The sequence below is a fragment of the Nakaseomyces bracarensis genome, assembly GCF_045282275.1.
Source record: "Nakaseomyces bracarensis strain CBM3 chromosome Unknown Scaff12_0, whole genome shotgun sequence".
NCBI lineage: Eukaryota > Fungi > Ascomycota > Saccharomycetes > Saccharomycetales > Saccharomycetaceae > Nakaseomyces > Nakaseomyces bracarensis.
Window position 1 is genome coordinate 16,310 of NW_027263958.1, and position 15,357 is coordinate 31,666.

The window sequence follows — 15,357 nt, forward strand, 5'->3', positions numbered from 1 at the left end:
CAACTGCTTTAATTTGTTTTTCTTTTCCTGTTATCAAATTAGGATAAGTACGAGGGTTTTAAACATACATATTTTAGATTAAGGAAAGGTGTTATGAAATTAATATTAGTACCATTATATTTTTATAATCAAAAGATAGAGTTACGTCACTAACACGTTATTGAAGTCAAGGTTTCAAGTTCGTTAAACTAACACATGTAAATCCTAAAGCAAAGAAGGATGTATTACAATGTGTACAATCTATCTACTTATCAGGAATTTCTGACAAAGAAATTTATTGAAAATAAACAACGACAACAACGGCTGTTAAAAGGAAAATATACAAGGAAGGAAATGCTAAAGTAACAAATTACCAGAGGGAGAGAATGGCTGTATAATTTTTGTTTCGAATTCAAGGGTATCCTACTTGATAACCTATATTGCTTCTGTGTAATAAGAAGACCGGTACGTGTTACATTTTTAGTTAAGATGTTTTATCAATGTAAATCTTTAATTTATAACACGTTGTCCAGATTAATTTTAGTGGCAGGTAAATCGTTTGATAACAATAGTATAATCCACTTACATTTCCCTTTTAGGGAGAATAAAACAAAATATAGGGTATGTCATTATAACTATGTTATCCAGAAAGGAAAATTTAAGATAGTAAAATTTATATATAATAATCGCTGATTTGAGATGGTTTTGATGGTAAATTCTTTTAACTATTCCAAATACCAAAAAACCAACAAACTCAATAACCATTACAAACACAGTCATGAAACTAATAGTTTCGTGGTTTTCAGTAGTGTTATTAAATGCCTTTCTGGCATTAGGTGTACAAAATCCTTATCCTTTAGGTTGTTCACCTAATAGTGCACCACGATTTAAAGGTTTAAACATGGAACTTTATGAATACGACTACATTAATCCTTTTGTCAAATGTCCAAATAATGACAGTTATGATTGTAAGCTACATGCTCCAGGTTCAATACCAGAGAAAACTTGTTGGGATCCTGCATATTTGAATGTCAACTATCCACGTTATGGTTACCAAAGTAAGCGCCGGATTGCGAAAGTCCAAGGAGTATCAGGTATGCTTAATTTCAATTACCTACCCAAGTATGGTTGCAGAGCACAACAATCTACTCTTCCTTCAGCTTACAATTATCCTGAGACATTGGATATGTCCAACTATACAATGATTTTGTATGGATATTTCAAACCAATTGTTTCTGGTAGTCACACATTCAACATATACGCTGATGATTTACTATTCATGAATTTTGGTGCTTCGAACGCATTTGATTGTTGTAAACAAGATAGTACGGCAGATAATTTTGGAGAGTATCAGATATATTCCATTTGGGGTTCCAATACCAGTCGAAACGCCTTGACTGTTTATCTTGATGCTAACACTTACTATCCTATTAGATTATTTTATAATAATCGTGACTTTCAATCGACAATTACTATTTCATTAAATACACCTGAAAAACCTGGTACCCTCATAACAGATTTATCACCCTATTTGTATTATTTGGAGGACAGTGTTGACGGTTGTCCAGGTAATGTAGACTTTGTCACTTCTTGTGTTACAGGAGGTGTAACTAGAACGGTCAGCACTAAATACAATACTATTAATCCTGCTGCCCCTCAATTACCTATTACAAAAACAACCTACTTCATAGAAGTACCTTGTTTAGTTTCATCTTCTCTTTCATCAGGAATAATACAATGTCCAACAGGGTTTTTCTATGATCCTTTAGGTACAACGTGTGTCCCAAATACAGATGTTTATCCACCAGACGGATTTAATACCACAACTACCAGGCCAGGAAGTAATTCATTCCCTACCACAGTTAGTACAAAAACAACTTATACAGTTGGTAAAAATAATTTGACAACTCCAGAAACAATATTTGTCGTAGAAACACCAACTCCAAAGCCTTTCACGACCACCTCGTACACCCCTGGTACGGACAGTGTGCCTACCACAGTGTCTACAGAGACCACCTTCACGGTCGGCACCGACAACAAGACCACTCCTGAGATCGTCGTGATCGTCGAGACACCAACTCCAAAGCCTTTCACGACCACCTCGTACACCCCTGGTACGGACAGTGTGCCTACCACAGTGTCTACAGAGACCACCTTCACGGTCGGCACCGACAACAAGACCACTCCTGAGATCGTCGTGATCGTCGAGACACCAACTCCAAAGCCTTTCACGACCACCTCGTACACCCCTGGTACGGACAGTGTGCCTACCACAGTGTCTACAGAGACCACCTTCACGGTCGGCACCGACAACAAGACCACTCCTGAGATCGTCGTGATCGTCGAGACACCAACTCCAAAGCCTTTCACGACCACCTCGTACACCCCTGGTACGGACAGTGTGCCTACCACAGTGTCTACAGAGACCACCTTCACGGTCGGCACCGACAACAAGACCACTCCTGAGATCGTCGTGATCGTCGAGACACCAACTCCAAAGCCTTTCACGACCACCTCGTACACCCCTGGTACGGACAGTGTGCCTACCACAGTGTCTACAGAGACCACCTTCACGGTCGGCACCGACAACAAGACCACTCCTGAGATCGTCGTGATCGTCGAGACACCAACTCCAAAGCCTTTCACGACCACCTCGTACACCCCTGGTACGGACAGTGTGCCTACCACAGTGTCTACAGAGACCACCTTCACGGTCGGCACCGACAACAAGACCACTCCTGAGATCGTCGTGATCGTCGAGACACCAACTCCAAAGCCTTTCACGACCACCTCGTACACCCTTGGTACGGACAGTGTGCCTACCACAGTGTCTACAGAGACCACCTTCACGGTCGGCACCGACAACAAGACCACTCCTGAGATCGTCGTGATCGTCGAGACACCAACTCCAAAGCCTTTCACGACCACCTCGTACACCCCTGGTACGGACAGTGTGCCTACCACAGTGTCTACAGAGACCACCTTCACGGTCGGCACCGACAACAAGACCACTCCTGAGATCGTCGTGATCGTCGAGACACCAACTCCAAAGCCTTTCACGACCACCTCGTACACCCCTGGTACGGACAGTGTGCCTACCACAGTGTCTACAGAGACCACCTTCACGGTCGGCACCGACAACAAGACCACTCCTGAGATCGTCGTGATCGTCGAGACTCCTCCACCAAAGACCATCACATCCACCACTTTCACCCCTGGTACGGACAGCGTCCCAACCACCGTCTCCACTCAGACCACCTTCACGGTCGGCACTGACAACAAGACGACCCCAGAGATTGTGATCGTTGTCGAGACTCCTCCACCAAAGACCATCACATCCACCACTTTCACCCCTGGTACGGACAGCGTCCCAACCACCGTCTCCACTCAGACCACCTTCACGGTCGGCACTGACAACAAGACGACCCCAGAGATTGTGATCGTTGTCGAGACTCCTCCACCAAAGACCATCACATCCACCACTTTCACCCCTGGTACGGACAGCGTCCCAACCACCGTCTCCACTCAGACCACCTTCACGGTCGGCACTGACAACAAGACGACCCCAGAGATTGTGATCGTTGTCGAGACTCCTCCACCAAAGACCATCACATCCACCACTTTCACCCCTGGTACGGACAGCGTCCCAACCACCGTCTCCACTCAGACCACCTTCACGGTCGGCACTGACAACAAGACGACCCCAGAGATTGTGATCGTTGTCGAGACTCCTCCACCAAAGACCATCACATCCACCACTTTCACCCCTGGTACGGACAGCGTCCCAACCACCGTCTCCACTCAGACCACCTTCACGGTCGGCACTGACAACAAGACGACCCCAGAGATTGTGATCGTTGTCGAGACTCCTCCACCAAAGACCATCACATCCACCACTTTCACCCCTGGTACGGACAGCGTCCCAACCACCGTCTCCACTCAGACCACCTTCACGGTCGGCACTGACAACAAGACGACCCCAGAGATTGTGATCGTTGTCGAGACTCCTCCACCAAAGACCATCACATCCACCACTTTCACCCCTGGTACGGACAGCGTCCCAACCACCGTCTCCACTCAGACCACCTTCACGGTCGGCACTGACAACAAGACGACCCCAGAGATTGTGATCGTTGTCGAGACTCCTCCACCAAAGACCATCACATCCACCACTTTCACCCCTGGTACGGACAGCGTCCCAACCACCGTCTCCACTCAGACCACCTTCAAGACCATCACATCCACCACTTTCACCCCTGGTACGGACAGCGTCCCAACCACCGTCTCCACTCAGACCACCTTCACGGTCGGCACTGACAACAAGACGACCCCAGAGATTGTGATCGTTGTCGAGACTCCTCCACCAAAGACCATCACATCCACCACTTTCACCCCTGGTACGGACAGCGTCCCAACCACCGTCTCCACTCAGACCACCTTCACGGTCGGCACTGACAACAAGACGACCCCAGAGATTGTGATCGTTGTCGAGACTCCTCCACCAAAGACCATCACATCCACCACTTTCACCCCTGGTACGGACAGCGTCCCAACCACCGTCTCCACTCAGACCACCTTCACGGTCGGCACTGACAACAAGACGACCCCAGAGATTGTGATCGTTGTCGAGACTCCTCCACCAAAGACCATCACATCCACCACTTTCACCCCTGGTACGGACAGCGTCCCAACCACCGTCTCCACTCAGACCACCTTCACGGTCGGCACTGACAACAAGACGACCCCAGAGATTGTGATCGTTGTCGAGACTCCTCCACCAAAGACCATCACATCCACCACTTTCACCCCTGGTACGGACAGCGTCCCAACCACCGTCTCCACTCAGACCACCTTCACGGTCGGCACTGACAACAAGACGACCCCAGAGATTGTGATCGTTGTCGAGACTCCTCCATCAAAGACCATCACATCCACCACTTTCACCCCTGGTACGGACAGCGTCCCAACCACCGTCTCCACTCAGACCACCTTCACGGTCGGCACTGACAACAAGACGACCCCAGAGATTGTGATCGTTGTCGAGACTCCTCCACCAAAGACCATCACATCCACCACTTTCACCCCTGGTACGGACAGCGTCCCAACCACCGTCTCCACTCAGACCACCTTCACGGTCGGCACTGACAACAAGACGACCCCAGAGATTGTGATCGTTGTCGAGACTCCTCCACCAAAGACCATCACATCCACCACTTTCACCCCTGGTACGGACAGCGTCCCAACCACCGTCTCCACTCAGACCACCTTCACGGTCGGCACTGACAACAAGACGACCCCAGAGATTGTGATCGTTGTCGAGACTCCTCCACCAAAGACCATCACATCCACCACTTTCACCCCTGGTACGGACAGCGTCCCAACCACCGTCTCCACTCAGACCACCTTCACGGTCGGCACTGACAACAAGACGACCCCAGAGATTGTGATCGTTGTCGAGACTCCTCCACCAAAGACCATCACATCCACCACTTTCACCCCTGGTACGGACAGCGTCCCAACCACCGTCTCCACTCAGACCACCTTCACGGTCGGCACTGACAACAAGACGACCCCAGAGATTGTGATCGTTGTCGAGACTCCTCCACCAAAGACCATCACATCCACCACTTTCACCCCTGGTACGGACAGCGTCCCAACCACCGTCTCCACTCAGACCACCTTCACGGTCGGCACTGACAACAAGACGACCCCAGAGATTGTGATCGTTGTCGAGACTCCTCCACCAAAGACCATCACATCCACCACTTTCACCCCTGGTACGGACAGCGTCCCAACCACCGTCTCCACTCAGACCACCTTCACGGTCGGCACTGACAACAAGACGACCCCAGAGATTGTGATCGTTGTCGAGACTCCTCCACCAAAGACCATCACATCCACCACTTTCACCCCTGGTACGGACAGCGTCCCAACCACCGTCTCCACTCAGACCACCTTCACGGTCGGCACTGACAACAAGACGACCCCAGAGATTGTGATCGTTGTCGAGACTCCTCCACCAAAGACCATCACATCCACCACTTTCACCCCTGGTACGGACAGCGTCCCAACCACCGTCTCCACTCAGACCACCTTCACGGTCGGCACTGACAACAAGACGACCCCAGAGATTGTGATCGTTGTCGAGACTCCTCCACCAAAGACCATCACATCCACCACTTTCACCCCTGGTACGGACAGCGTCCCAACCACCGTCTCCACTCAGACCACCTTCACGGTCGGCACTGACAACAAGACGACCCCAGAGATTGTGATCGTTGTCGAGACTCCTCCACCAAAGACCATCACATCCACCACTTTCACCCCTGGTACGGACAGCGTCCCAACCACCGTCTCCACTCAGACCACCTTCACGGTCGGCACTGACAACAAGACGACCCCAGAGATTGTGATCGTTGTCGAGACTCCTCCACCAAAGACCATCACATCCACCACTTTCACCCCTGGTACGGACAGCGTCCCAACCACCGTCTCCACTCAGACCACCTTCACGGTCGGCACTGACAACAAGACGACCCCAGAGATTGTGATCGTTGTCGAGACTCCTCCACCAAAGACCATCACATCCACCACTTTCACCCCTGGTACGGACAGCGTCCCAACCACCGTCTCCACTCAGACCACCTTCACGGTCGGCACTGACAACAAGACGACCCCAGAGATTGTGATCGTTGTCGAGACTCCTCCACCAAAGACCATCACATCCACCACTTTCACCCCTGGTACGGACAGCGTCCCAACCACCGTCTCCACTCAGACCACCTTCACGGTCGGCACTGACAACAAGACGACCCCAGAGATTGTGATCGTTGTCGAGACTCCTCCACCAAAGACCATCACATCCACCACTTTCACCCCTGGTACGGACAGCGTCCCAACCACCGTCTCCACTCAGACCACCTTCACGGTCGGCACTGACAACAAGACGACCCCAGAGATTGTGATCGTTGTCGAGACTCCTCCACCAAAGACCATCACATCCACCACTTTCACCCCTGGTACGGACAGCGTCCCAACCACCGTCTCCACTCAGACCACCTTCACGGTCGGCACTGACAACAAGACGACCCCAGAGATTGTGATCGTTGTCGAGACTCCTCCACCAAAGACCATCACATCCACCACTTTCACCCCTGGTACGGACAGCGTCCCAACCACCGTCTCCACTCAGACCACCTTCACGGTCGGCACTGACAACAAGACGACCCCAGAGATTGTGATCGTTGTCGAGACTCCTCCACCAAAGACCATCACATCCACCACTTTCACCCCTGGTACGGACAGCGTCCCAACCACCGTCTCCACTCAGACCACCTTCACGGTCGGCACTGACAACAAGACGACCCCAGAGATTGTGATCGTTGTCGAGACTCCTCCACCAAAGACCATCACATCCACCACTTTCACCCCTGGTACGGACAGCGTCCCAACCACCGTCTCCACTCAGACCACCTTCACGGTCGGCACTGACAACAAGACGACCCCAGAGATTGTGATCGTTGTCGAGACTCCTCCACCAAAGACCATCACATCCACCACTTTCACCCCTGGTACGGACAGCGTCCCAACCACCGTCTCCACTCAGACCACCTTCACGGTCGGCACTGACAACAAGACGACCCCAGAGATTGTGATCGTTGTCGAGACTCCTCCACCAAAGACCATCACATCCACCACTTTCACCCCTGGTACGGACAGCGTCCCAACCACCGTCTCCACTCAGACCACCTTCACGGTCGGCACTGACAACAAGACGACCCCAGAGATTGTGATCGTTGTCGAGACTCCTCCACCAAAGACCATCACATCCACCACTTTCACCCCTGGTACGGACAGCGTCCCAACCACCGTCTCCACTCAGACCACCTTCACGGTCGGCACTGACAACAAGACGACCCCAGAGATTGTGATCGTTGTCGAGACTCCTCCACCAAAGACCATCACATCCACCACTTTCACCCCTGGTACGGACAGCGTCCCAACCACCGTCTCCACTCAGACCACCTTCACGGTCGGCACTGACAACAAGACGACCCCAGAGATTGTGATCGTTGTCGAGACTCCTCCACCAAAGACCATCACATCCACCACTTTCACCCCTGGTACGGACAGCGTCCCAACCACCGTCTCCACTCAGACCACCTTCACGGTCGGCACTGACAACAAGACGACCCCAGAGATTGTGATCGTTGTCGAGACTCCTCCACCAAAGACCATCACATCCACCACTTTCACCCCTGGTACGGACAGCGTCCCAACCACCGTCTCCACTCAGACCACCTTCACGGTCGGCACTGACAACAAGACGACCCCAGAGATTGTGATCGTTGTCGAGACTCCTCCACCAAAGACCATCACATCCACCACTTTCACCCCTGGTACGGACAGCGTCCCAACCACCGTCTCCACTCAGACCACCTTCACGGTCGGCACTGACAACAAGACGACCCCAGAGATTGTGATCGTTGTCGAGACTCCTCCACCAAAGACCATCACATCCACCACTTTCACCCCTGGTACGGACAGCGTCCCAACCACCGTCTCCACTCAGACCACCTTCACGGTCGGCACTGACAACAAGACGACCCCAGAGATTGTGATCGTTGTCGAGACTCCTCCACCAAAGACCATCACATCCACCACTTTCACCCCTGGTACGGACAGCGTCCCAACCACCGTCTCCACTCAGACCACCTTCACGGTCGGCACTGACAACAAGACGACCCCAGAGATTGTGATCGTTGTCGAGACTCCTCCACCAAAGACCATCACATCCACCACTTTCACCCCTGGTACGGACAGCGTCCCAACCACCGTCTCCACTCAGACCACCTTCACGGTCGGCACTGACAACAAGACGACCCCAGAGATTGTGATCGTTGTCGAGACTCCTCCACCAAAGACCATCACATCCACCACTTTCACCCCTGGTACGGACAGCGTCCCAACCACCGTCTCCACTCAGACCACCTTCACGGTCGGCACTGACAACAAGACGACCCCAGAGATTGTGATCGTTGTCGAGACTCCTCCACCAAAGACCATCACATCCACCACTTTCACCCCTGGTACGGACAGCGTCCCAACCACCGTCTCCACTCAGACCACCTTCACGGTCGGCACTGACAACAAGACGACCCCAGAGATTGTGATCGTTGTCGAGACTCCTCCACCAAAGACCATCACATCCACCACTTTCACCCCTGGTACGGACAGCGTCCCAACCACCGTCTCCACTCAGACCACCTTCACGGTCGGCACTGACAACAAGACGACCCCAGAGATTGTGATCGTTGTCGAGACTCCTCCACCAAAGACCATCACATCCACCACTTTCACCCCTGGTACGGACAGCGTCCCAACCACCGTCTCCACTCAGACCACCTTCACGGTCGGCACTGACAACAAGACGACCCCAGAGATTGTGATCGTTGTCGAGACTCCTCCACCAAAGACCATCACATCCACCACTTTCACCCCTGGTACGGACAGCGTCCCAACCACCGTCTCCACTCAGACCACCTTCACGGTCGGCACTGACAACAAGACGACCCCAGAGATTGTGATCGTTGTCGAGACTCCTCCACCAAAGACCATCACATCCACCACTTTCACCCCTGGTACGGACAGCGTCCCAACCACCGTCTCCACTCAGACCACCTTCACGGTCGGCACTGACAACAAGACGACCCCAGAGATTGTGATCGTTGTCGAGACTCCTCCACCAAAGACCATCACATCCACCACTTTCACCCCTGGTACGGACAGCGTCCCAACCACCGTCTCCACTCAGACCACCTTCACGGTCGGCACTGACAACAAGACGACCCCAGAGATTGTGATCGTTGTCGAGACTCCTCCACCAAAGACCATCACATCCACCACTTTCACCCCTGGTACGGACAGCGTCCCAACCACCGTCTCCACTCAGACCACCTTCACGGTCGGCACTGACAACAAGACGACCCCAGAGATTGTGATCGTTGTCGAGACTCCTCCACCAAAGACCATCACATCCACCACTTTCACCCCTGGTACGGACAGCGTCCCAACCACCGTCTCCACTCAGACCACCTTCACGGTCGGCACTGACAACAAGACGACCCCAGAGATTGTGATCGTTGTCGAGACTCCTCCACCAAAGACCATCACATCCACCACTTTCACCCCTGGTACGGACAGCGTCCCAACCACCGTCTCCACTCAGACCACCTTCACGGTCGGCACTGACAACAAGACGACCCCAGAGATTGTGATCGTTGTCGAGACTCCTCCACCAAAGACCATCACATCCACCACTTTCACCCCTGGTACGGACAGCGTCCCAACCACCGTCTCCACTCAGACCACCTTCACGGTCGGCACTGACAACAAGACGACCCCAGAGATTGTGATCGTTGTCGAGACTCCTCCACCAAAGACCATCACATCCACCACTTTCACCCCTGGTACGGACAGCGTCCCAACCACCGTCTCCACTCAGACCACCTTCACGGTCGGCACTGACAACAAGACGACCCCAGAGATTGTGATCGTTGTCGAGACTCCTCCACCAAAGACCATCACATCCACCACTTTCACCCCTGGTACGGACAGCGTCCCAACCACCGTCTCCACTCAGACCACCTTCACGGTCGGCACTGACAACAAGACGACCCCAGAGATTGTGATCGTTGTCGAGACTCCTCCACCAAAGACCATCACATCCACCACTTTCACCCCTGGTACGGACAGCGTCCCAACCACCGTCTCCACTCAGACCACCTTCACGGTCGGCACTGACAACAAGACGACCCCAGAGATTGTGATCGTTGTCGAGACTCCTCCACCAAAGACCATCACATCCACCACTTTCACCCCTGGTACGGACAGCGTCCCAACCACCGTCTCCACTCAGACCACCTTCACGGTCGGCACTGACAACAAGACGACCCCAGAGATTGTGATCGTTGTCGAGACTCCTCCACCAAAGACCATCACATCCACCACTTTCACCCCTGGTACGGACAGCGTCCCAACCACCGTCTCCACTCAGACCACCTTCACGGTCGGCACTGACAACAAGACGACCCCAGAGATTGTGATCGTTGTCGAGACTCCTCCACCAAAGACCATCACATCCACCACTTTCACCCCTGGTACGGACAGCGTCCCAACCACCGTCTCCACTCAGACCACCTTCACGGTCGGCACTGACAACAAGACGACCCCAGAGATTGTGATCGTTGTCGAGACTCCTCCACCAAAGACCATCACATCCACCACTTTCACCCCTGGTACGGACAGCGTCCCAACCACCGTCTCCACTCAGACCACCTTCACGGTCGGCACTGACAACAAGACGACCCCAGAGATTGTGATCGTTGTCGAGACTCCTCCACCAAAGACCATCACATCCACCACTTTCACCCCTGGTACGGACAGCGTCCCAACCACCGTCTCCACTCAGACCACCTTCACGGTCGGCACTGACAACAAGACGACCCCAGAGATTGTGATCGTTGTCGAGACTCCTCCACCAAAGACCATCACATCCACCACTTTCACCCCTGGTACGGACAGCGTCCCAACCACCGTCTCCACTCAGACCACCTTCACGGTCGGCACTGACAACAAGACGACCCCAGAGATTGTGATCGTTGTCGAGACTCCTCCACCAAAGACCATCACATCCACCACTTTCACCCCTGGTACGGACAGCGTCCCAACCACCGTCTCCACTCAGACCACCTTCACGGTCGGCACTGACAACAAGACGACCCCAGAGATTGTGATCGTTGTCGAGACTCCTCCACCAAAGACCATCACATCCACCACTTTCACCCCTGGTACGGACAGCGTCCCAACCACCGTCTCCACTCAGACCACCTTCACGGTCGGCACTGACAACAAGACGACCCCAGAGATTGTGATCGTTGTCGAGACTCCTCCACCAAAGACCATCACATCCACCACTTTCACCCCTGGTACGGACAGCGTCCCAACCACCGTCTCCACTCAGACCACCTTCACGGTCGGCACTGACAACAAGACGACCCCAGAGATTGTGATCGTTGTCGAGACTCCTCCACCAAAGACCATCACATCCACCACTTTCACCCCTGGTACGGACAGCGTCCCAACCACCGTCTCCACTCAGACCACCTTCACGGTCGGCACTGACAACAAGACGACCCCAGAGATTGTGATCGTTGTCGAGACTCCTCCACCAAAGACCATCACATCCACCACTTTCACCCCTGGTACGGACAGCGTCCCAACCACCGTCTCCACTCAGACCACCTTCACGGTCGGCACTGACAACAAGACGACCCCAGAGATTGTGATCGTTGTCGAGACTCCTCCACCAAAGACCATCACATCCACCACTTTCACCCCTGGTACGGACAGCGTCCCAACCACCGTCTCCACTCAGACCACCTTCACGGTCGGCACTGACAACAAGACGACCCCAGAGATTGTGATCGTTGTCGAGACTCCTCCACCAAAGACCATCACATCCACCACTTTCACCCCTGGTACGGACAGCGTCCCAACCACCGTCTCCACTCAGACCACCTTCACGGTCGGCACTGACAACAAGACGACCCCAGAGATTGTGATCGTTGTCGAGACTCCTCCACCAAAGACCATCACATCCACCACTTTCACCCCTGGTACGGACAGCGTCCCAACCACCGTCTCCACTCAGACCACCTTCACGGTCGGCACTGACAACAAGACGACCCCAGAGATTGTGATCGTTGTCGAGACTCCTCCACCAAAGACCATCACATCCACCACTTTCACCCCTGGTACGGACAGCGTCCCAACCACCGTCTCCACTCAGACCACCTTCACGGTCGGCACTGACAACAAGACGACCCCAGAGATTGTGATCGTTGTCGAGACTCCTCCACCAAAGACCATCACATCCACCACTTTCACCCCTGGTACGGACAGCGTCCCAACCACCGTCTCCACTCAGACCACCTTCACGGTCGGCACTGACAACAAGACGACCCCAGAGATTGTGATCGTTGTCGAGACTCCTCCACCAAAGACCATCACATCCACCACTTTCACCCCTGGTACGGACAGCGTCCCAACCACCGTCTCCACTCAGACCACCTTCACGGTCGGCACTGACAACAAGACGACCCCAGAGATTGTGATCGTTGTCGAGACTCCTCCACCAAAGACCATCACATCCACCACTTTCACCCCTGGTACGGACAGCGTCCCAACCACCGTCTCCACTCAGACCACCTTCACGGTCGGCACTGACAACAAGACGACCCCAGAGATTGTGATCGTTGTCGAGACTCCTCCACCAAAGACCATCACATCCACCACTTTCACCCCTGGTACGGACAGCGTCCCAACCACCGTCTCCACTCAGACCACCTTCACGGTCGGCACCCAGAGATTGGACAACAAGACGACCCCAGAGATTGTGATCGTTGTCGAGACTCCTCCACCAAAGACCATCACATCCACCACTTTCACCCCTGGTACGGACAGCGTCCCAACCACCGTCTCCACTCAGACCACCTTCACGGTCGGCACTGACAACAAGACGACCCCAGAGATTGTGATCGTTGTCGAGACTCCTCCACCAAAGACCATCACATCCACCACTTTCACCCCTGGTACGGACAGCGTCCCAACCACCGTCTCCACTCAGACCACCTTCACGGTCGGCACTGACAACAAGACGACCCCAGAGATTGTGATCGTTGTCGAGACTCCTCCACCAAAGACCATCACATCCACCACTTTCACCCCTGGTACGGACAGCGTCCCAACCACCGTCTCCACTCAGACCACCTTCACGGTCGGCACTGACAACAAGACGACCCCAGAGATTGTGATCGTTGTCGAGACTCCTCCACCAAAGACCATCACATCCACCACTTTCACCCCTGGTACGGACAGCGTCCCAACCACCGTCTCCACTCAGACCACCTTCACGGTCGGCACTGACAACAAGACGACCCCAGAGATTGTGATCGTTGTCGAGACTCCTCCACCAAAGACCATCACATCCACCACTTTCACCCCTGGTACGGACAGCGTCCCAACCACCGTCTCCACTCAGACCACCTTCACCGTCGGCACTGACAACGTCACCACTCCAGAGGTCATCATCGTCGTCGAGACCCCACCACCAGTAGGTCCAAACACCAACACTGTCACCGTCACCACCGACGTCCCAGGTACTGACACCGTCCCACCACACCGTGTCGACTATCAGCACCTTCACCGTCGGCACTGACAACGTCACCACTCCAGAGGTCATCATCGTCGTCGAGACCCCACCACCAGTAGGTCCAAACACCAACACTGTCACCGTCACCACCGACGTCCCAGGTACTGACACCGTCCCACACACCGTGTCGACTATCAGCACCTTCACCGTCGGCACTGACAACGTCACCACTCCAGAGGTCATCATCGTCGTCGAGACCCCACCACCAGTAGGTCCAAACACCAACACTGTCACCGTCACCACCGACGTCCCAGGTACTGACACCGTCCCACACACCGTGTCGACTATCAGCACCTTCACCGTCGGCACTGACAACGTCACCACTCCAGAGGTCATCATCGTCGTCGAGACCCCACCACCAGTAGGTCCAAACACCAACACTGTCACCGTCACCACCGACGTCCCAGGTACTGACACCGTCCCACACACCGTGTCGACTATCAGCACCTTCACCGTCGGCACTGACAACGTCACCACTCCAGAGGTCATCATCGTCGTCGAGACCCCACCACCAGTAGGTCCAAACACCAACACTGTCACCGTCACCACCGACGTCCCAGGTACTGACACCGTCCCACACACCGTGTCGACTATCAGCACCTTCACCGTCGGCACTGACAACGTCACCACTCCAGAGGTCATCATCGTCGTCGAGACCCCACCACCAGTAGGTCCAAACACCAACACTGTCACCGTCACCACCGACGTCCCAGGTACTGACACCGTCCCACACACCGTGTCGACTATCAGCACCTTCACCGTCGGCACTGACAACGTCACCACTCCAGAGGTCATCATCGTCGTCGAGACCCCACCACCAGTAGGTCCAAACACCAACACTGTCACCGTCACCACCGACGTCCCAGGTACTGACACCGTCCCACACACCGTGTCGACTATCAGCACCTTCACCGTCGGCACTGACAACGTCACCACTCCAGAGGTCATCATCGTCGTCGAGACCCCACCACCAGTAGGTCCAAACACCAACACTGTCACCGTCACCACCGACGTCCCAGGTACTGACACCGTCCCACACACCGTGTCGACTATCAGCACCTTCACCGTCGGCACTGACAACGTCACCACTCCAGAGGTCATCATCG

At 53.8% G+C, this 15,357-nt stretch overlaps 1 protein-coding gene across 1 annotated transcript; it reads left to right on the plus strand.

Moving 5' to 3' along the window:
• Positions 1 to 757: 757 nt before the first annotated feature.
• On the plus strand, positions 758 to 14,257 carry RNJ42_03468 (uncharacterized protein; the record flags this gene model as incomplete). The annotated part of the gene is made up of 1 exon (XM_071053632.1): positions 758 to 14,257. The coding sequence occupies one exon, from the start codon at positions 758 to 760 to the stop codon at positions 14,255 to 14,257; it is 13,500 nt and encodes a 4,499-aa protein (XP_070910044.1).
• Between the last annotated feature and the right edge of the window lie 1,100 nt (positions 14,258 to 15,357).